Raw genomic sequence first — 15,942 nt, 5'->3', positions numbered from 1 at the left:
TCAGAATGGCTATCATCAACAAATCAATAAACAACAAGTGCTGGTGAGGATGTGGAGGAAAAGTAACCCTTGTGCACTGCTGGTGGGAATGCAGACTGGTGCAGCCACTGTGGAAAACAGTATGGAGCTTCCTCAAAAAATTAAAATGGAACTCCCATTTGACCCAGTAATCCCACTTATACGAATATATTCTAAGAAATCAGAAACACCAATCAGAATGAAGACATGCACCCCTATGTTCATAGCAGCACAATTTACAATAGCTAAGATTTGGAAACAGCCTAAGGGCCCATCAGCAGGCAGACGAGTGGATTAGAAAACCATGGTACATCTACACAATGGAATACTATGGTGCTGTAAAAAAAGAAAGAACTCTTACCATTTGCAACAGCATGGGTGGACCTGGAGAGCATTATGCTAAGCAAAATAAGACAGTTGGAGAATCAAAAATATCACACGATCTCACTCATTTGTGGAATATAATGAACAACATAAACTGATGAACAAAAATAGATCTAGAGACATAGAAACATGGAACAGACTGTCAAACCTCAGAGGGAAGGTAGGGGAGACTGGGGGTGTGAGGTAAGAGATCAACCAAAGGACTTGTCTGTATGCAAATAAGCATAACCAATGGACACAGACAGTAGGGGGATGAAGGCTTGTGCATGGAGGGTGGGGCTGGAGCTGGCGGGGAGAGGTCAATTTTTTGGCAGTTCTACATTTGCTTTCTGAAATTTCTACTTGCTCATACTAACTTCCCCCCGTAGGTTAGTAGCTTGGCATAGTCAGAAAGTTATTAAAGCCCGAGTTGAGTTTGTGTCTTTCAGCAAGTTTTGCCAGGAGTGATAGGGGCATGAATGCTAAGGACCATTTTTTATGAGGAGTCTTGTTAGATCATGCATGTGATGTAAATTTGAACCAGAAATTCAAGTGAGAAAAAAACCTATGATTATGAAATTGAGGCTTTTTTTTCTTTTTCCTCATAGCTATTAAATCTATCTGTCCTAGATTATAAAGACTAGAAATCTAAAAAATAAAAATAAATAAAAGACTAGAAATCTATGTAGTCAGAGTATCAATGGCTGTTATCAATATAATTTCCAGTTCCCTTTTATTGTTTTCTTTGTGTGAGAGGATCACAACAGTGCATAGAAGAAAAGCAGACTTGAAGAGTAACTTGCAGCTAGATTGATATTTATTGCCATGTAATGGGTAGTAAACAAATATAAAAAGCAGATATGCATATTAATGCCTTTGGGTAACAGACCAAATGGGCTTTTCTTCATTGGCATTTAAATACAGTCAAACCTTTCTCTACCATCTCCTATTTATGAACAATTTGGTTCTCAGCCAAGTTATGCACAGAAAAAATGTCTAGGTTGTGAAACCAAACTTTGGTTTTTGAAAGATCTCTCAGGCCACAAAAAAAGGAGAGAATGCTTTTGTTGTTGGGGGAGTCAAAGGTTAGCACAATTTTAAAACATAAAGAGGCCATCTAGTGCAACTATTGCTAAGAGTGTGAAAGAAATAATGATCACAGGCAGTTGAAAAGGTATAAAAACTGTTGTTGATTTGGATAAATAAAAAGCAGTTAGCCAGTGTCAGCATTTTGGAGGCAGCAATATATAAACAAACAAAGATGCTGCATGGTGACCTGAAAGATACCCCTGGAATGAGTGCTGAAAGTGATTTAAGGCTAGTAGGAGGTGGTTCGGTAAACTTAAGAAAAGAAGTGTTTATTTGTAGATTAAACAGTACATTAGACATGTACTGTATATAAGAAAGATTAAAATGGAATCATTTGTGGGTCTGGAATGGATTAATTCAATTTACATTATTTCTAATGGAAAAAAATCATTCGGTTTTCGAAAAAATTGCTTCTCAAACAGCCTATTGGAATGAATTGAATTTGAGAACCGAGGTTCCACTGCATATGATTAGAGTCATTGATATGATGGCTTACACATGTTATTCCTCATATAATATGTGTCTCTGTCACAAAGTGATGAGTGTAGCAAGTAATCATGTTAGAATTAATTTAATAAACCTCTTTATAAAAAATATCACTTTTCCTTTGTTTTTTCTAAACTTATTATGCTTTGTTAATAAATTAGTTTTCCAGTTCTCAAAATTAAGTCAATCACCCCTATATATTTATTACTCTGACTTTTTTTGTATGACTGAATAAATAACAAGATGAAAGTAACTGCGATTTTATTATAGTCATCTTTGTCCTACTTCATGCATGCCAAAGCCTTTGTCTCTTTGCCTTTCTTCTTCCTTATTCCTCTGCAGGAGGTTGCTCTAAAAATAGCTCCAGAAATAGATGTTATACACATGGTCAGATTGCTGAATCATTTAGTTCTTTTGTGAAGTTTAAGAATGTGGAAAACACTGAGCAGAATAGGACAGGCATATTTATCAAATGGCAAGTTATTATGCTTTTGAAGAATAAAGAATTATAATCTCAATAATCTTGTAGCAGTTTTATTTAAATCTATTTTAAAATGATTATATTTTTAAATATATAAAATGGTTTTGAATCTTCAAAAAAGTTTTGAATGTGATTCTCAGAATTGCATTTTGTTAAATATAATAAATTTGAGACTATGAGCAGATTAATAACAAATGAGCTATCAATATTTTATATATAAATATTTTATTTCATTATCTTCTCATCTTAGGTATGTTAACATTATTGCTTCTTTGCAATAGTTTTTCTGCCTATGATATTGTTATCTCCAGAAAAGAACTGTTGAGTTTAATGCTTGATAATGAAATATGGTGATTTTTTTTCTCAAAGTGAGGATTTAGCTTTTTTACATCATTTCTCCCTTCCCCATCATTTCAAAATAATTAAACATTTTTGGTAAACAGATTGTTGAATACTGATTCCCCCATAATTGTAATGCTAGGAATTCATTACAAAGTATATCTCTGAATTGCTAGAAAAATTAAGGAAAAGTTATAATTTTCTTTAAAAAAATGAAATTTGGAACAACAAAAATGATTGTAATTATTTTGCTTTTTAAACTGCTGTAAAGACTGCCTATTGAAGTGGTTATATATCTAGTTGAATTCTGATTTTTAGCTTTTCAATTTATTGTGAATATTTTTCATAGCTCTATAGGTAATGACAGTTATTGATTTTGAAAATTTGATAAAACCTAAAATTTTATTTTATAAATGAAGATAAATGTAAAACATTATAACTTAATTAAAGTTTTAAAAACCTTTCTCATAAATTATCACCTGATGTAATTTGATTTTATATTTTAATAGCCAAAAAATATGTCTTGAAAGGTGTCTGTAGTTTCTGGAGGTGGTAGGCTGGAGCTCAAAGAGACAAAAAAAATAATTTTTTTAAGATGCCTTGATTTAGTGGAATTCTAGGCTACTGCTTCTCAGTTTCTTCCACTTGAATGCCAGCAAACAATGCTAGTGCCTAGCAATACCTCAGGTAGATTCCAGGAAGAACTGGAGAACAGATTCCCCCAGAGTTCAGAGAGGGCTTTCAGTTAGGTTGTGACTCCATACTTCTGGGGAGCAGATAGGAAGCAAGCTACCATTTTCTTTGGAAAATAGAGCCATGAAATAAAATTAGCTCTACTACTAGTCTATCACTCCTCCTCCCCTCTCCTTTCTGGGAATATCAGAGAGTGAGGTAGCTGGTAGAGCTGGTTCAAGAAGTTTGCCAACATGTGGAGCCTATCACCCACTGAGGGGACTTCCTGTTCTATGCAGACTTATTTTTTGACCATGGTTGATAAACTCTAAAAATCACTAACTCACAGCTCTGGAACAGGTTTTTCAGGGGTGGGCCTGAGAATGGTAATGCCAAATGAATGGTGCATTTACTGGGTGATTTGATAGCTGCAATTATATTTGTTTTACACTCTTTAGGGCCTAAGGGGTTGAGAGAAGGTTGGAGGACCCCTGTGCTGTTTTAAAAAGCAGAGTACTGGAAGTCAGGATAAATGGAATCTTGTGCTCTCAGCCTCTGGGATAATATGAAATCCTGAGTCATCTTCCCATCCACTTCCACCCTACCCCTGCAGCAATCTCAACTGTATACTTTTTCTTATGTGAATAATGATATTACTGACGAAGCTTCCTCTTAAGACTCTGTTACTCCAGTATGTCATACTTTTCAGAAGGTTTGTGTCTTTTTACTTAATGAGATTAGGTAACTTTGTTTTTATTTTATGATTTAAAAAAAATCATTTAGGCCCTGGCTGGTGTAGCTCAGTTGGTTGGGTGTTGTCCTGTGCACCAAAAGGTTACTGGTTAGATTCCCAGTCAGGTACATGCCTGGGTTGTGGGCTCGATCACCAGTATTGGGTGTGCAGGAGGTAGATGATCAGTGTTCTGCTCTTACCTCAGTTTTTCCCCCGTTCTCTTTCTCTCTCTCTAAAAATCAATAAAAATACTTTAAAAATAATTTGGGCCAAGATTTCAATATTTGCTGAGTGTAACTACATGTAAACAGCAGAGGTTTGCTTTTGGGTGCTATACCTTAACAGTAAAGGGTAAATTTCCAATTACAAGAACCTCCAATTCTTGCTTAGAATGGAAATTGCCCTTATGGTGCCCTTCAGTGACACTATGATCTGCGTTTAGTTTTATGGAGGAATTGTTTGTGTTTTGTTCATTTGTAACTGAGTGGTATATTTCCAAAGGTTTGAGAATAGTGAAGAAAATTGCTTTGAAATTCTCAGTACTATTTGGAAAGCGAATTGCATAAATTTAAAATTTAAAGCAATAGAATGGCTTCCTTTTAAATATGATTTTTAGCAAATGTTTGATCATACTACATTTGTGCTACAGTTCAAATGCTGAAGAAGCATTTTGGCTTCTTTCCCAAAAGCATGCTTAAGAGGCTAGCGGCAGCATTTCTCTGTTCCCTTCAGTGCTTTACCTTGTGAGTGGTGCAGCTTGTTCTGCGGATGTACTGAAACCCTCCCCTTTAATCTGCAGTGGAGAAGAATGGAGCCCAATGTCCAGGAGGAATCTATGGTCTAGCAAGGTTGCAGTGAATAGAAATGACTATTTATTTCAACAGCTGAGCAAGAAGACATTTATAATATTTCTTTTGCTTTTGGCTGATCAATTTTTGCTTTCTGTTTCCTTCTAGAGAGATGTGGATAATTTGCCCTGCCTCCAACGTCTGTTTCTCAGCTTCAACAATATATCTAAGTAAGTGGAAGCTCCCAATTTGTCATTTACTAATAACATGATAGTGTGGTTTGTAGTGTTTTAAATTAAGATTGTAAATACCTTGGAGAATTTATTGACATGTGAGATTTTTAAATTGGAAAATGATAGGGCCATCAGTGACAAAGTTCTTTGTGGAAAAACAAAGCTCTGTTGTGTATCAGTGCCTCTCATACTAAAATAATGAAATTTATGTAATGTGCTTTTTATTTTATTATACTTTATAATTGCTCTCTTGTAAAATGTGGAAATTTAAACATACATTTTGCTGTCTTTTGTTTGACACTTATTGCACTAGTCAGTTTAATTAGAATTTCTTTCATAAATTACCTACTAAGCAGTTTTGATATAGCTGGCTATATTTGTCAGAGACATTTGCTAATTAGGCCATAACTTCTAACTTAGTATCCCTACTTAGAATGAGTGCTGCCAAGAGACTGTATACTAATATGTGTGTGTGTGTGTGTGTGTGTGTGTGTGTATACATATATATGAATGTATAAATTTTGCTTTACAAAAATTCGAAGCATATAATTCTTTATATTGTGATAAAGTCACATTCACTGTCAATGTGGGAGATTTTAGAACTGGAACTGAAACAAGCAGTCAGACTTTTCAGTGAGAAGGGACCTCTATTCCTTCTCTAATTCTTTCCTTCTCCTTCTTCCCCCTAGCCACTTAGTTTGAACTAGGTTTTATAACTAACTACCCGTAAATTCTTTAGTTTTACTTCAAGGCTGTTCTTTGAACCTGCTTTTATAAGATGTTAAGAATTAAGTATAAAAGAGTTTAGAACACATCTCTTCCTGGCCTCTAGGCCTATGCTTCTGATGATTAAAAACTAGTTTTTGTGCGTTTTCTATTTGCATCTTTTTTCCTCCTCCATCAGACTTGTATTACCTGTATCCCTGTGCTATATCTCTAAATGTTAGAGATTAAATCCAGATGGTGAACTTTACAAATAGGCATTATTTCAAAGAAGATACCTTGAATCTTTTTTATTTTCTATGGAAAAGGCATTAACGTTTTCTGTAAGACCTTTTATCTTTTTTTTTCAGTTTGTGTTGAATGCTCTTCCATCTGCCTTTCTATCTTGTTGAGGAGGTAGGATTTATTTTTCAATGGCAGTGCAAGGGACACTCAACTTTCTTTAGGGAATTTCTACCTAAAGGCCATTAACATCTGTTTTGAGAGGATAGTTCCTTATTCTCACAATATGTTGTTTCTCATGTGTCACAGTATTAACTGTTTAAGGTGCTGCAAACCCCTAAGTCTCCCAGCCTGTGGTGGAACTCAATACTATGCTTCTTGTATTGTTTATGGGAATAATTTAAAGAGAGATATAAATTTGGGTGTAGGGATTATGATATTCCTAGGTCCCCAGGACATCTGAACTTCTGAACTCCTGGTGCACCCCAGAACCAGCTCAAACTGGTCCTATCCTGTTTCTAGCAAGACCTGGAAGCAAAGTTTGCGAGCAACACTTGTGAACACCACTCATGAGTGATACTTGTGCACCCTTAACTGCTACCCCATGGAACCAAAGGACCGAACATGGCCAGAACCTGAACATCGGATCCCTTTCTTAAGTGAAGGGTCCATTGTCCAGGAAGATCCAGTGCTGACACCCCTTCATCCTGCCCCAAACCCTTGATGGGGAAGACAGATTTGAGTCTTGCCTCCTATCTCCTTGTTATTCCACTCGCAAAACAAAAGCCTTTTCTTTTCTCAAAAGCTGGTGCCATAGTCTTGGCTTCTATGTGCATCCGGTAACAAGCCTTTGCTCAGTGACACGGGGTCTGTAGGGAATGGGTAATTATAATTCAGTTAGTTAAACTTAGTTGTGGCAATATTAGAAAATGTAAATCAGCCTGGAAGTGAAGAAAGCCTTCCCAGAGGTAGATGGTACCAGCACTGAACTCTAAGTGCAGAGTAGGCCTTAGCAAAGTAAAGGGTCCTGGGACATTAAAGGCACAGGGCATACTTGGGCAAAACTGATGCAGAGGGCTCAGGGTGGACTCACTAGGTCTACTCCATGGGAAACTGCAGTGAGCCTTGCCTTCCCCCTCTTTACTCCCTTCCAACCCCCCACAACCATAATAACCCTGGGCCTTCCTCCGGCTCACAGAGTGCTGAAGGGGACTGCCAAAGTACATTTTTTGATGATTACTTTAAGAGAGATATTCTGTGGTTAATCAAGGGAATTACTTAAATTTCATTATTCACCTCTTCTTCTGGGGTGCTGTTTGGTTGATTCATTTTGTTCTTCTTGGCTCTCATGCTCATAATTTCCAAGTAATTATTGTATTTTTTTCTAGTGGTTCTTATTTTATGAGTGAGGTAAAGTTTTCTTTGATTTCTAGAATTTACTTTTTTTCTTGGTGCTAATACCTGTATTTGTTTTCTAAACAAAAGAAAGAAACAAAAATGCCCTTTCTTTCTTTGTTTCTTTATTTCTATGATTTTTGCATGGTAGTTTATATTTATAAATGAGAGTCTAGATGGAGTTTTTTTTCCTCAACATGAGTTAAAGTGGGAGGCAGGGGTTGGCTATAAGGGGTCAGTGAGAGAAAAAAGGGGATATATGTAATACTTTCAACAAGAAAGATTAAAAAAATAAAGATCTAGTTGTTTCTAAACATGAAAAAATATCCATTGTGAATGCAAATTGTGAGTACAGGATTTCTGTCTGCAGGGGATACAGGATAGGGAGGAGGGGGGATGTTTACCCCGTCAGATTTCCCTTAGAATGTGCACAAAGAACTTGCCTTCTGGGAATGCAGTTGCTTTTTTCATCTTTGCCACCAGAACTTAACCAGATCACTGCCCTCTCTCCCTTCATTTTGGGGACAGTTCAGGAGTTAGCCGCTCTGAGAGTGAGAGGCTAGCAGATTGTCACTAAACCCTTCAATAATTACTGGACAGGTGACTCATATCTGCTGCCAACACTGGCTGCCTCTGATTTAGGGTATATTCTGAGGCATTGCCAGCAACACTTAACAGTTTACAATGTAATCATCCTGTTCATTTAAGGCTCTTTAGCAATTTTGGGTTTTACTGATTCCATCTGCTTTATATCTTCCAGAAATTCCTTACTGTTCTGGTCTGCTGATGGTCTTCCTGTTTTTTTGTACTGCTATGGAAGAGATTTAGAGAGGGTGGAGAGAGGTTAGAGCATGTGCTCAGGCAGCCTTTCTCATAACTGTCCTTCCTTTGAGTGATTTCTCCACAGAGGCTGCATATAAAGATAACCTTGGAGGCTTTGAAGATACATAGTAGTCACTGGGTGATCTGCTCCAGTAGATTCGTAGTGGGGCCAGGTATCTTCTCGGAGGATTCTGATGGTCAATTCAGTGCTGGATTTGGGAACCATTGAGTTATGATACCCCAAAATGAGAATATTTTTTAATTTAGAGATCACTGTTTTATGTATAATTTCCCTTCAAAAGGAAAAGCTTTCTAAACACAAATTTTGTCACAGACCAATATATGCTACCCTCCGGAGGCAGTTTATGCTCTGTAGCCAAAACTGGGGTGTTTCATTAGTTTCATCTCTTCCACTGAGATAGTTGCAAAGTTACAAAGTTAGGTTGTAATTTCTTCTTTTCTTCAATCTCTCTTTTCTTTCATTCTCCAAATGTAGAAAGTTTTTATAAGCTTTTTTGTTTGTTTTTAAACAGAAAGAAGAGGGTTTATAATTCTAGTGCCTTGATTGCCTAAAAGGGCATGGTTGCTATTGCCTCTAGAACTAAGGGGAATTCAGTATCTTTAGGAAAGGAGTCAGATACTAGTCAAGGTCAGATATCAGCTCAGGTCTCATGTATTCTTTTTTTTTTCATTGTGGTAAAATCCACATAAATGTACCATATTAACCATTGTTAAGCTAAATACATTCACGTTGTTGTGCAGCCAATTTCTAGAACTCTTTTCATCTTGCAAAACTGAAACTCTATGCCCATTAAACAACAACTCTCCATTCCTCTCTCCCCAAGCCCCTGGCAACTACCAGTCTACTTTCTCTTTTTATGAGTTTGCCTACTCTTGATACCTCATCTAATAGAACTATACAGTATTTGTCTTTTTGTGACAGACTCATTTCACTTAGCATAATGTCCTCAGAGTTCATTCATGTTGTAACATGTAAAAATGTCCTTTCTTTTTGAGGCTGAATACTTCTGTATCATTCTTGAGGTGGTATGAAAGAGAGTAGAAGAGGGAGCTTGCAGAAGAAGCCATGCCTACCTCTCCATCCTTATTGCCTTCCCATAATGCCCTAGACTCCTCTTCCACTGAACTTCCTTAAACATAACATGCTCCCCCTTTCCCACTCAGTCTTTGTATCTCCTGTGGCTTCTGGCAATAACGTTTTTCTATCCTCTCTTTGTCTGAGTAAATCCTGAGCTTCCTTTAGATTTCAGATGAAATGACACCACAACTTCTCAAACTTTAATATGCCAAAAATCATCTGGAGAGCCTTCTTTCTGGGATCCATCTTTCATGGATTCTAATTCAATAGTTTTAGGTGGGGCTCAAAAATTCATATCTTTAGCAAGTGATGCAGCTGACTTAAAAATACCACTGGTCTGTGCTTTTCAGACTTCAAATCAAAACTTCTAGAGGGATCCTAAAATCTGTTTAGTGAATCAAGACTAGAAAACTAATAGAAAATATCAGTTTGTCACATACTTAAGGGCAAATATTGTTTCATGAAAAATTTTCAGTTTTAATTATATATGGGTGTATCTATGCATGCATTGGTGGATTATAATGTAAATATATTTCTCACTATGGATTAGGTTTTAAAAGTCTGAAAAATACTGTGGAGTCTTGCTACATTCTTTCATAACTTCCTATATTTCCACTATTATTGCAGTGTTGATAGTTTATTGTAATTTCATTTTAAATTGTTCTCCCTGCTAGACTGTGAACTTGAAAAGGGCAGAGGAGTATGTCTGCTTTGTTCAGTAACTAGCATTTATAGGTAAGCTCTCAGTAGAAATATTACTCTCATATCAACAAAATTTTCAAAAAGAATTGAATCCCTCAAGTAGAAAAATTTTTCTGTGTTGTCTAAGAACTTGTTTTGTGGGTCTCCTGTTAATACTAAGTCATTTGGACTATGTTTAATACCTAGACATGTGAGGTTTAAAGGCTTAAACCAGGGGTCCTCAAACTTTTTAAACAGGGGGCCAGTTCACTGTCCCTCAGACTGTTGGAGGGCCGGACTATAGTTTAAAAAAAAACTATGAACAAATAGTTACCAGTCATTCCCAGTCGTTCTGTTGTTAGGGTTAATTTGCATATTACCCTTTTATTATATGGGATAGAGGCCTGGTGCATGGGTGGGGGCTGGTTGTTTTGCCCTGAAGGGTGTTCCGGATCAGGGTTGGGATCCCATTGGGGTGCCTGGACAACCCGGGTGTGGGGCTGATGGGTGTTTGCAGGCTGATCACACCCCCTTCAGGGTGGGGGTCCCCACTGGGGTGCCTAGCCAGCCTGGGTGAGTGGCTGATGGCTGTTTGCAGCTGGTCACACCCCCTCAGGATGGGGTTCCCCACTGGCGTGCCTGGCCAGCCTGGGTGAAGGGCTGATGGTTGTTTGGAGGCTGGTCAAGACTCCCCCAGTGGGGACCCTCATCCTATGGAGGTGTGGCCAGCCTGGGTGAGGGGCTAATGGCTGTTTTCAGGCTGGCCACACCGACTTTAGGGTGGGGGGGTCACCACTGGGGTGCCTAGCCAGTCTAGGTGAGGGGCTGAGGGCCGTTTTCAGTCTGGCCAAGCCCCCCAGCAGCAGAAGCTCCCAGCCTCTGCTTTTTTTCTTTTTTTATTCTGGGATTTATTTACCTTCTATAATTGAAACTTTGTGGCCTTGAGTGAATCTCAGAGCTGGCCGAGGCAGGTGGGAAGCTTGGCTTCCTCCATCATTGGGGCAACCAAGCCTCCTGCTTGCTCCAGCTCCTCGGCTGCTGGCCGCCATCTTGGTCAGGTTAATTTGCATATATCACTGTGATTGGATGGTGGGCATGGCTTAAGGTATAGCAAAGGTATGGTCAATTTGCATGTTTGTCTTTTATTAGTGTAGATGCTTGTTTGATTTCCATCATATTATATTTGTTAAGGAATATTTTGTGGCCTAACAGGTGATCTATTTTAGAGAATATTTCATGTGTACTTGATAAAATTGGGCATTTTGCTGCTGTTGGGTAGGATGTAGATATCTGTTAAGTACATTGGCTTTGATGATGTTCACATCCTCTATTCCTTTATTTCTCTATTTTCTTGTATTTAGTCTGGTTGTTTTAGTTATTGCTGAAAAGTGGGTATTGAAGTCTCCAACAGTTATTTTAGAGTTAAGTTCTGTCAATGTTTGCTTCCTAAACTTCACAGCTCTAATGTTTGCTATGTAGCTGTTTACTAGATGTACCAGTTAATAATGCAGATTTTTTTCAATAGATGGGGTTACACATATGTTGATATATATGTGATTTGATATGTATGCTATTTTGTTGTATTGACAGCAAGCTTCAAAACTTCATATGTTAAATTTGCTGAAGGTGCTAACATCATAGATATTATTACACTTAAAAATGTCGAATTTCATGTCAAAAAAAAGTGCACGCATGTGGCTTGCCAGCTGCAGTTTGCCGACCACTGCTCTAGGCTGTTTTCAAAATTTTACTGAAAATGGCTCATAATTTTACCTTTATGTTTTTTTCTCAAGCCACACTTTAGCCTGAGAAAAAAAGTAACCCTGTATGAATTATGTATCCAGAGAAGAACCTATTTCTATTTCAAAAAATCAGAGAAATTGTAATTGCCCTGCAGTTGTTTCTTGTAGTACTAGTTGCTATTTTAAGGAGGAAATTATTTTACTGACCTTCAGAATGTATTGATATTTGTTGGGAATTCAGGTTGTTTCATAAAGTGTTCCTATAGTTGAGATTTAGGGCTTTACTATTCTAATACCCAAGATTGGAAGTGCCATTTTTTTCCTTTTGGCTTGAAGGAAATTCATTTTCCTTAGTACTCACAAAATGGTAAAATGCCTTTACTTTTTTTTCCCCTTTGTGGCTAAGTGACAGATAATGAACAATATGCGAATCTTGTTATTAACAGAATACAATAGAGGAAATCAACTTTTGAGATATTTTTTCTGACCGCCTATTGAGAAAAGTTTTAAATTTAAGAAATGATAGGAACACAAATGATTACATACTTGTTGAGGAAATTTCATTACCAGTACCCATTTAGCTACTTAACTCCTTTTGAGGTATTTGCCTAGGACAATGATGGCGAACCTATGACACTCGTGTCAGAGGTGACATGCGAACTCATTTTTTTGGTTGATTTTTCTTTGTTAAATGGCATTTAAATGTATAAAATAAATATCAGAAATATAAGTCTTTGTTTTACTATGGTTGCAAATATCAAAAAATTTCTATATGTGACACGGCACCAGAGTTAAGTTAGGGTTTTTCAAAATGCTGACATGCTGAGCTCAAAAGGTTCGCCATCACTGGCCTAAGATTTCACATGGGATTTACCTTCAGACAAGTATTTAATTGCATTTTTAAAAGGGCCAACAAAAACAAGTTCTAAAAATAGGGGCTTCCCACCTCTTCCATCCCCTGCTGGAGCCACTTTCTGCCATACTCCTTCCTTCCCTTAGTGAAACAATGCTTTTTGGACTCTGCTTTCTCTTTATGATGTCATTGAAATTTTTAAAAGTTTTCATTTTGTTATTTTTGAGGAAGGAATGCTATTACAAGATTTCCAATGACCTCTTTTAGTAATTACATGACTAAAGGTCACTGGACTCCAAGCTTTGGGGTTTGACTTTTCTTTTATTACAGGGCAAGATTATCCAATTAACCCACCATCTTTGTTGGGTTAATTTGCACACTGACTCCTGATTGGCTGGTGGGCATCGCGAAGGTACAGCAATTTGCATATTTCTCTTTATTAGAGTAGATTGTATTATTTATAGTATTTGTCTTCTTATTGTTTTTTTATTTTTTTTATTATTATTATTTTTAAAAAAATATATTTTATTGATTTTTTACAGAGAGGAAGGGAGAGAGATAGAGAGTTAGAAACATCGATGAGAGAGAAACATCGATCAGCTGCCTCCTGCACATCTCCTACTGGGGATGTGCCCGCAACCCAGGTACATGCCCTTGACCGGAATCGAACCTGGGACCTTTCAGTCCGCAGGCTGACGCTTTATCCACTGAGCCAAACCGGTTTCGGCTGTCTTCTTATTGTTGTTATGATTTTGTATCCTTACTTATTTTTTTCTTTGATTACAAAATCCGACATTTTAAAAAATATATATTTTATTGTTTTTTTACAGAGAGGAAGGGAGAGGGATAGCGAGTTAGAAACATCGATGAGAGAGAAACATCGATCAGCTGCCTCCTGCACACCCCCTACTGGGGATGTGCCCACAACCAAGGTACATGCCCTTGACCGGAATCGAACCTGGAACCCTTCAGTCCACAGGCTGATGCTCTATCCACTGAGTAAAACTGGTTAGGGCACAAAATCCGGCATTATTAAATGGTACACCGAGTATATAGGATGCTTTAGTTATACTCTATTTCTAATGGCATATGTAGACATTTAAAGTGTCAATTCTGTAAGTACAAAAATACAAACAAATGCTGACATGGATTTTATTTATAACACTAGAGGCCCGGTGCATGAATTTCGTGAACGGGTGGGGTCCCTAGGCCTGGCCGGTGATCAGGGTCGATCGGGGCCAGGCCAATTGGGGCTGGACCGATCGGGGCCTGCAGGCCAAGGGGAGGGGCGGGTAGGGAGAGACTGTGGGAGGTTGGCCACAGGCCCTTGGCCACCCTGGGAAAGGGGCCGCGTCTGCCGCCACCCACCCCAGGTTCCCCGCCGCAGACCGGACCTGGCCTCAATCAGGTGATCAGGGCCTGCTGGCGGTGGGGAGAATCCCTGGGAGGTTGGCTGGCTGGGGGAGATTGGCTGTGGGAGTGCACTGACCATCGGGGGTAGCTCCTGCGTTGAGTATCTGCCCCCTGATGGTCAGTGTGGTCATAGAGACCAGTTGTTCCAGTTGTTCCAGTCGTTCGGTCGTAATGGTTGCTTAGGTTTTTATATATATAGATTATGAAGAAACTTTCCAGGAATTCTCCCAGATACTCTTATTGTAGTCAGAAGGTTTCATTTTCATTAGGATAAGGGTAATTTATTTGTATGTATATGTGGGTGAGTTTTTATAGAAAAGGTTATTAAACTAAAATTAAAGGAAATCCTGTGAGTAGGCTGTTTGCACATAGTTTCAAATTGGGTTCACAAATACACAGTTGAGAGGTTAATAACTATTTATGGAAGTGTATTAACATTTTTATTTTATTTTATTTTATTGTGGTTTGCATTTTCTTTTGGTTTCACTTAAATTGTCTATCATTTAAAGTAATACATGATTCTCCTTTTTGCCCATTGACCTCTCCCCAGCTGCTGCCACACCCCAGAGAGAGATAGAGAGTTAGAAACATCGATGAGAGAGAAACATCGACCAGCTGCCTCCTGCACATCTCCTACTGGGGATGTGCCCGCAACCCAGGTACATGCCCTTGACCGGAATCGAACCTGGGACCTTTCAGTCCGCAGGCTGACGCTTTATCCACTGAGCCAAACCGGTTTCGGCTGTCTTCTTATTGTTGTTATGATTTTGTATCCTTACTTATTTATGATTTAGCTTTAGGTAATAATGGCTGGTAATTTAACCTATTTTGCCTACCACTGTATACCTTAAACATTTTTATAGTTTTTGTACTTAAATATTCTATAAAAATTTTGCTTTAAGCTAGCATTTTAAAGTGAACAGAGTACATTTGCTTTATATTTTCAAATTTACTAAGTTGCATATAGAGTTTACTGCTAAGAGAAAAATATTTAAGTGACGTGAATAGAAGTTAAAAACTTCATTCAAATGTGTTGCCAGGGAGCACCTGAATGCAGGAACTCTCCAGCTGCAACAGGCCAGATCTTTCCTAGGGTATTGGAGAGTTGAGGATGACACCTTGCGTTTCACCATAGGCACTTTCCAATTTTAACCTCCAGTAGCACCTGGAAGGTGGTTCCTTTTTCATTCCTCTTGCTTGAGGACTCAGCAACTATCAGAATGATATCTTCTGAGGACTGTTTTTGCAAGCCTGGTGGTTTATTGAAGAGTCAAAGTTCATAGGGCAGGGATGGTAGATAGTAAAGAAGAAAGAAAAGGGGAAAATGTATAAGATAGGGAGAAATTGGGGAACCTATATCATGTTTATTTTATTCCTTTGACATTACCTTTGAAGGAGAGAAAGACAGAAAAAAATCTGTTGGATAGCGATGGACATTATTTTGAATAAAGCACTTTTGATGTTTCTCTGGCCTGAGCCCTCTTGCAACCTGGGAGCCCTCGTGGGATGTCCGACTGAAGGCTTAGGCCCACACGTCATAGTGACTGGTCGACCGGTTGACTGTCTGCCCCCTGGTGGTCGGTGCATGTCATAGCGAGCAGTTGAGTGGCCTCAGCATATCATTAGCATGTTACACTTTGATTGGTTGAACAGCCTACTGGACACTTAGCATATTAGGCTTTTATTACTAGGTATACCGATTAATAATGCAGATTTTTTTCAATAGATGGGGTTACACATATGTTGATATATATGTGATTTGATATGTATGCTATTTTGTTGTATTGACA

At 38.1% G+C, this 15,942-nt stretch overlaps 1 protein-coding gene across 6 annotated transcripts in view; it reads left to right on the top strand.

The window, feature by feature from the left end:
* The window catches only part of LRRC49 (leucine rich repeat containing 49), a 183,322-nt gene that overhangs the window by 41,378 nt on the left and 126,002 nt on the right, over nucleotides 1-15,942 (top strand). For all 6 annotated transcript variants that reach the window (XM_005870241.2, XM_005870240.2, XM_005870242.2 and 3 more), the window contains one exon: nucleotides 5,138-5,199. In XM_005870241.2, the coding sequence (XP_005870303.1) occupies nucleotides 5,138-5,199 (62 nt within the window). The remainder of the gene's footprint in view (nucleotides 1-5,137; nucleotides 5,200-15,942) is intronic.

The sequence above is a fragment of the Myotis brandtii genome, unplaced genomic scaffold, assembly GCF_000412655.1.
Source record: "Myotis brandtii unplaced genomic scaffold, ASM41265v1 scaffold315, whole genome shotgun sequence".
NCBI lineage: Eukaryota > Metazoa > Chordata > Mammalia > Chiroptera > Vespertilionidae > Myotis > Myotis brandtii.
Note: the sequence above shows the minus strand (reverse complement) of the source record. Positions and strands in the feature narration are given on the sequence as shown.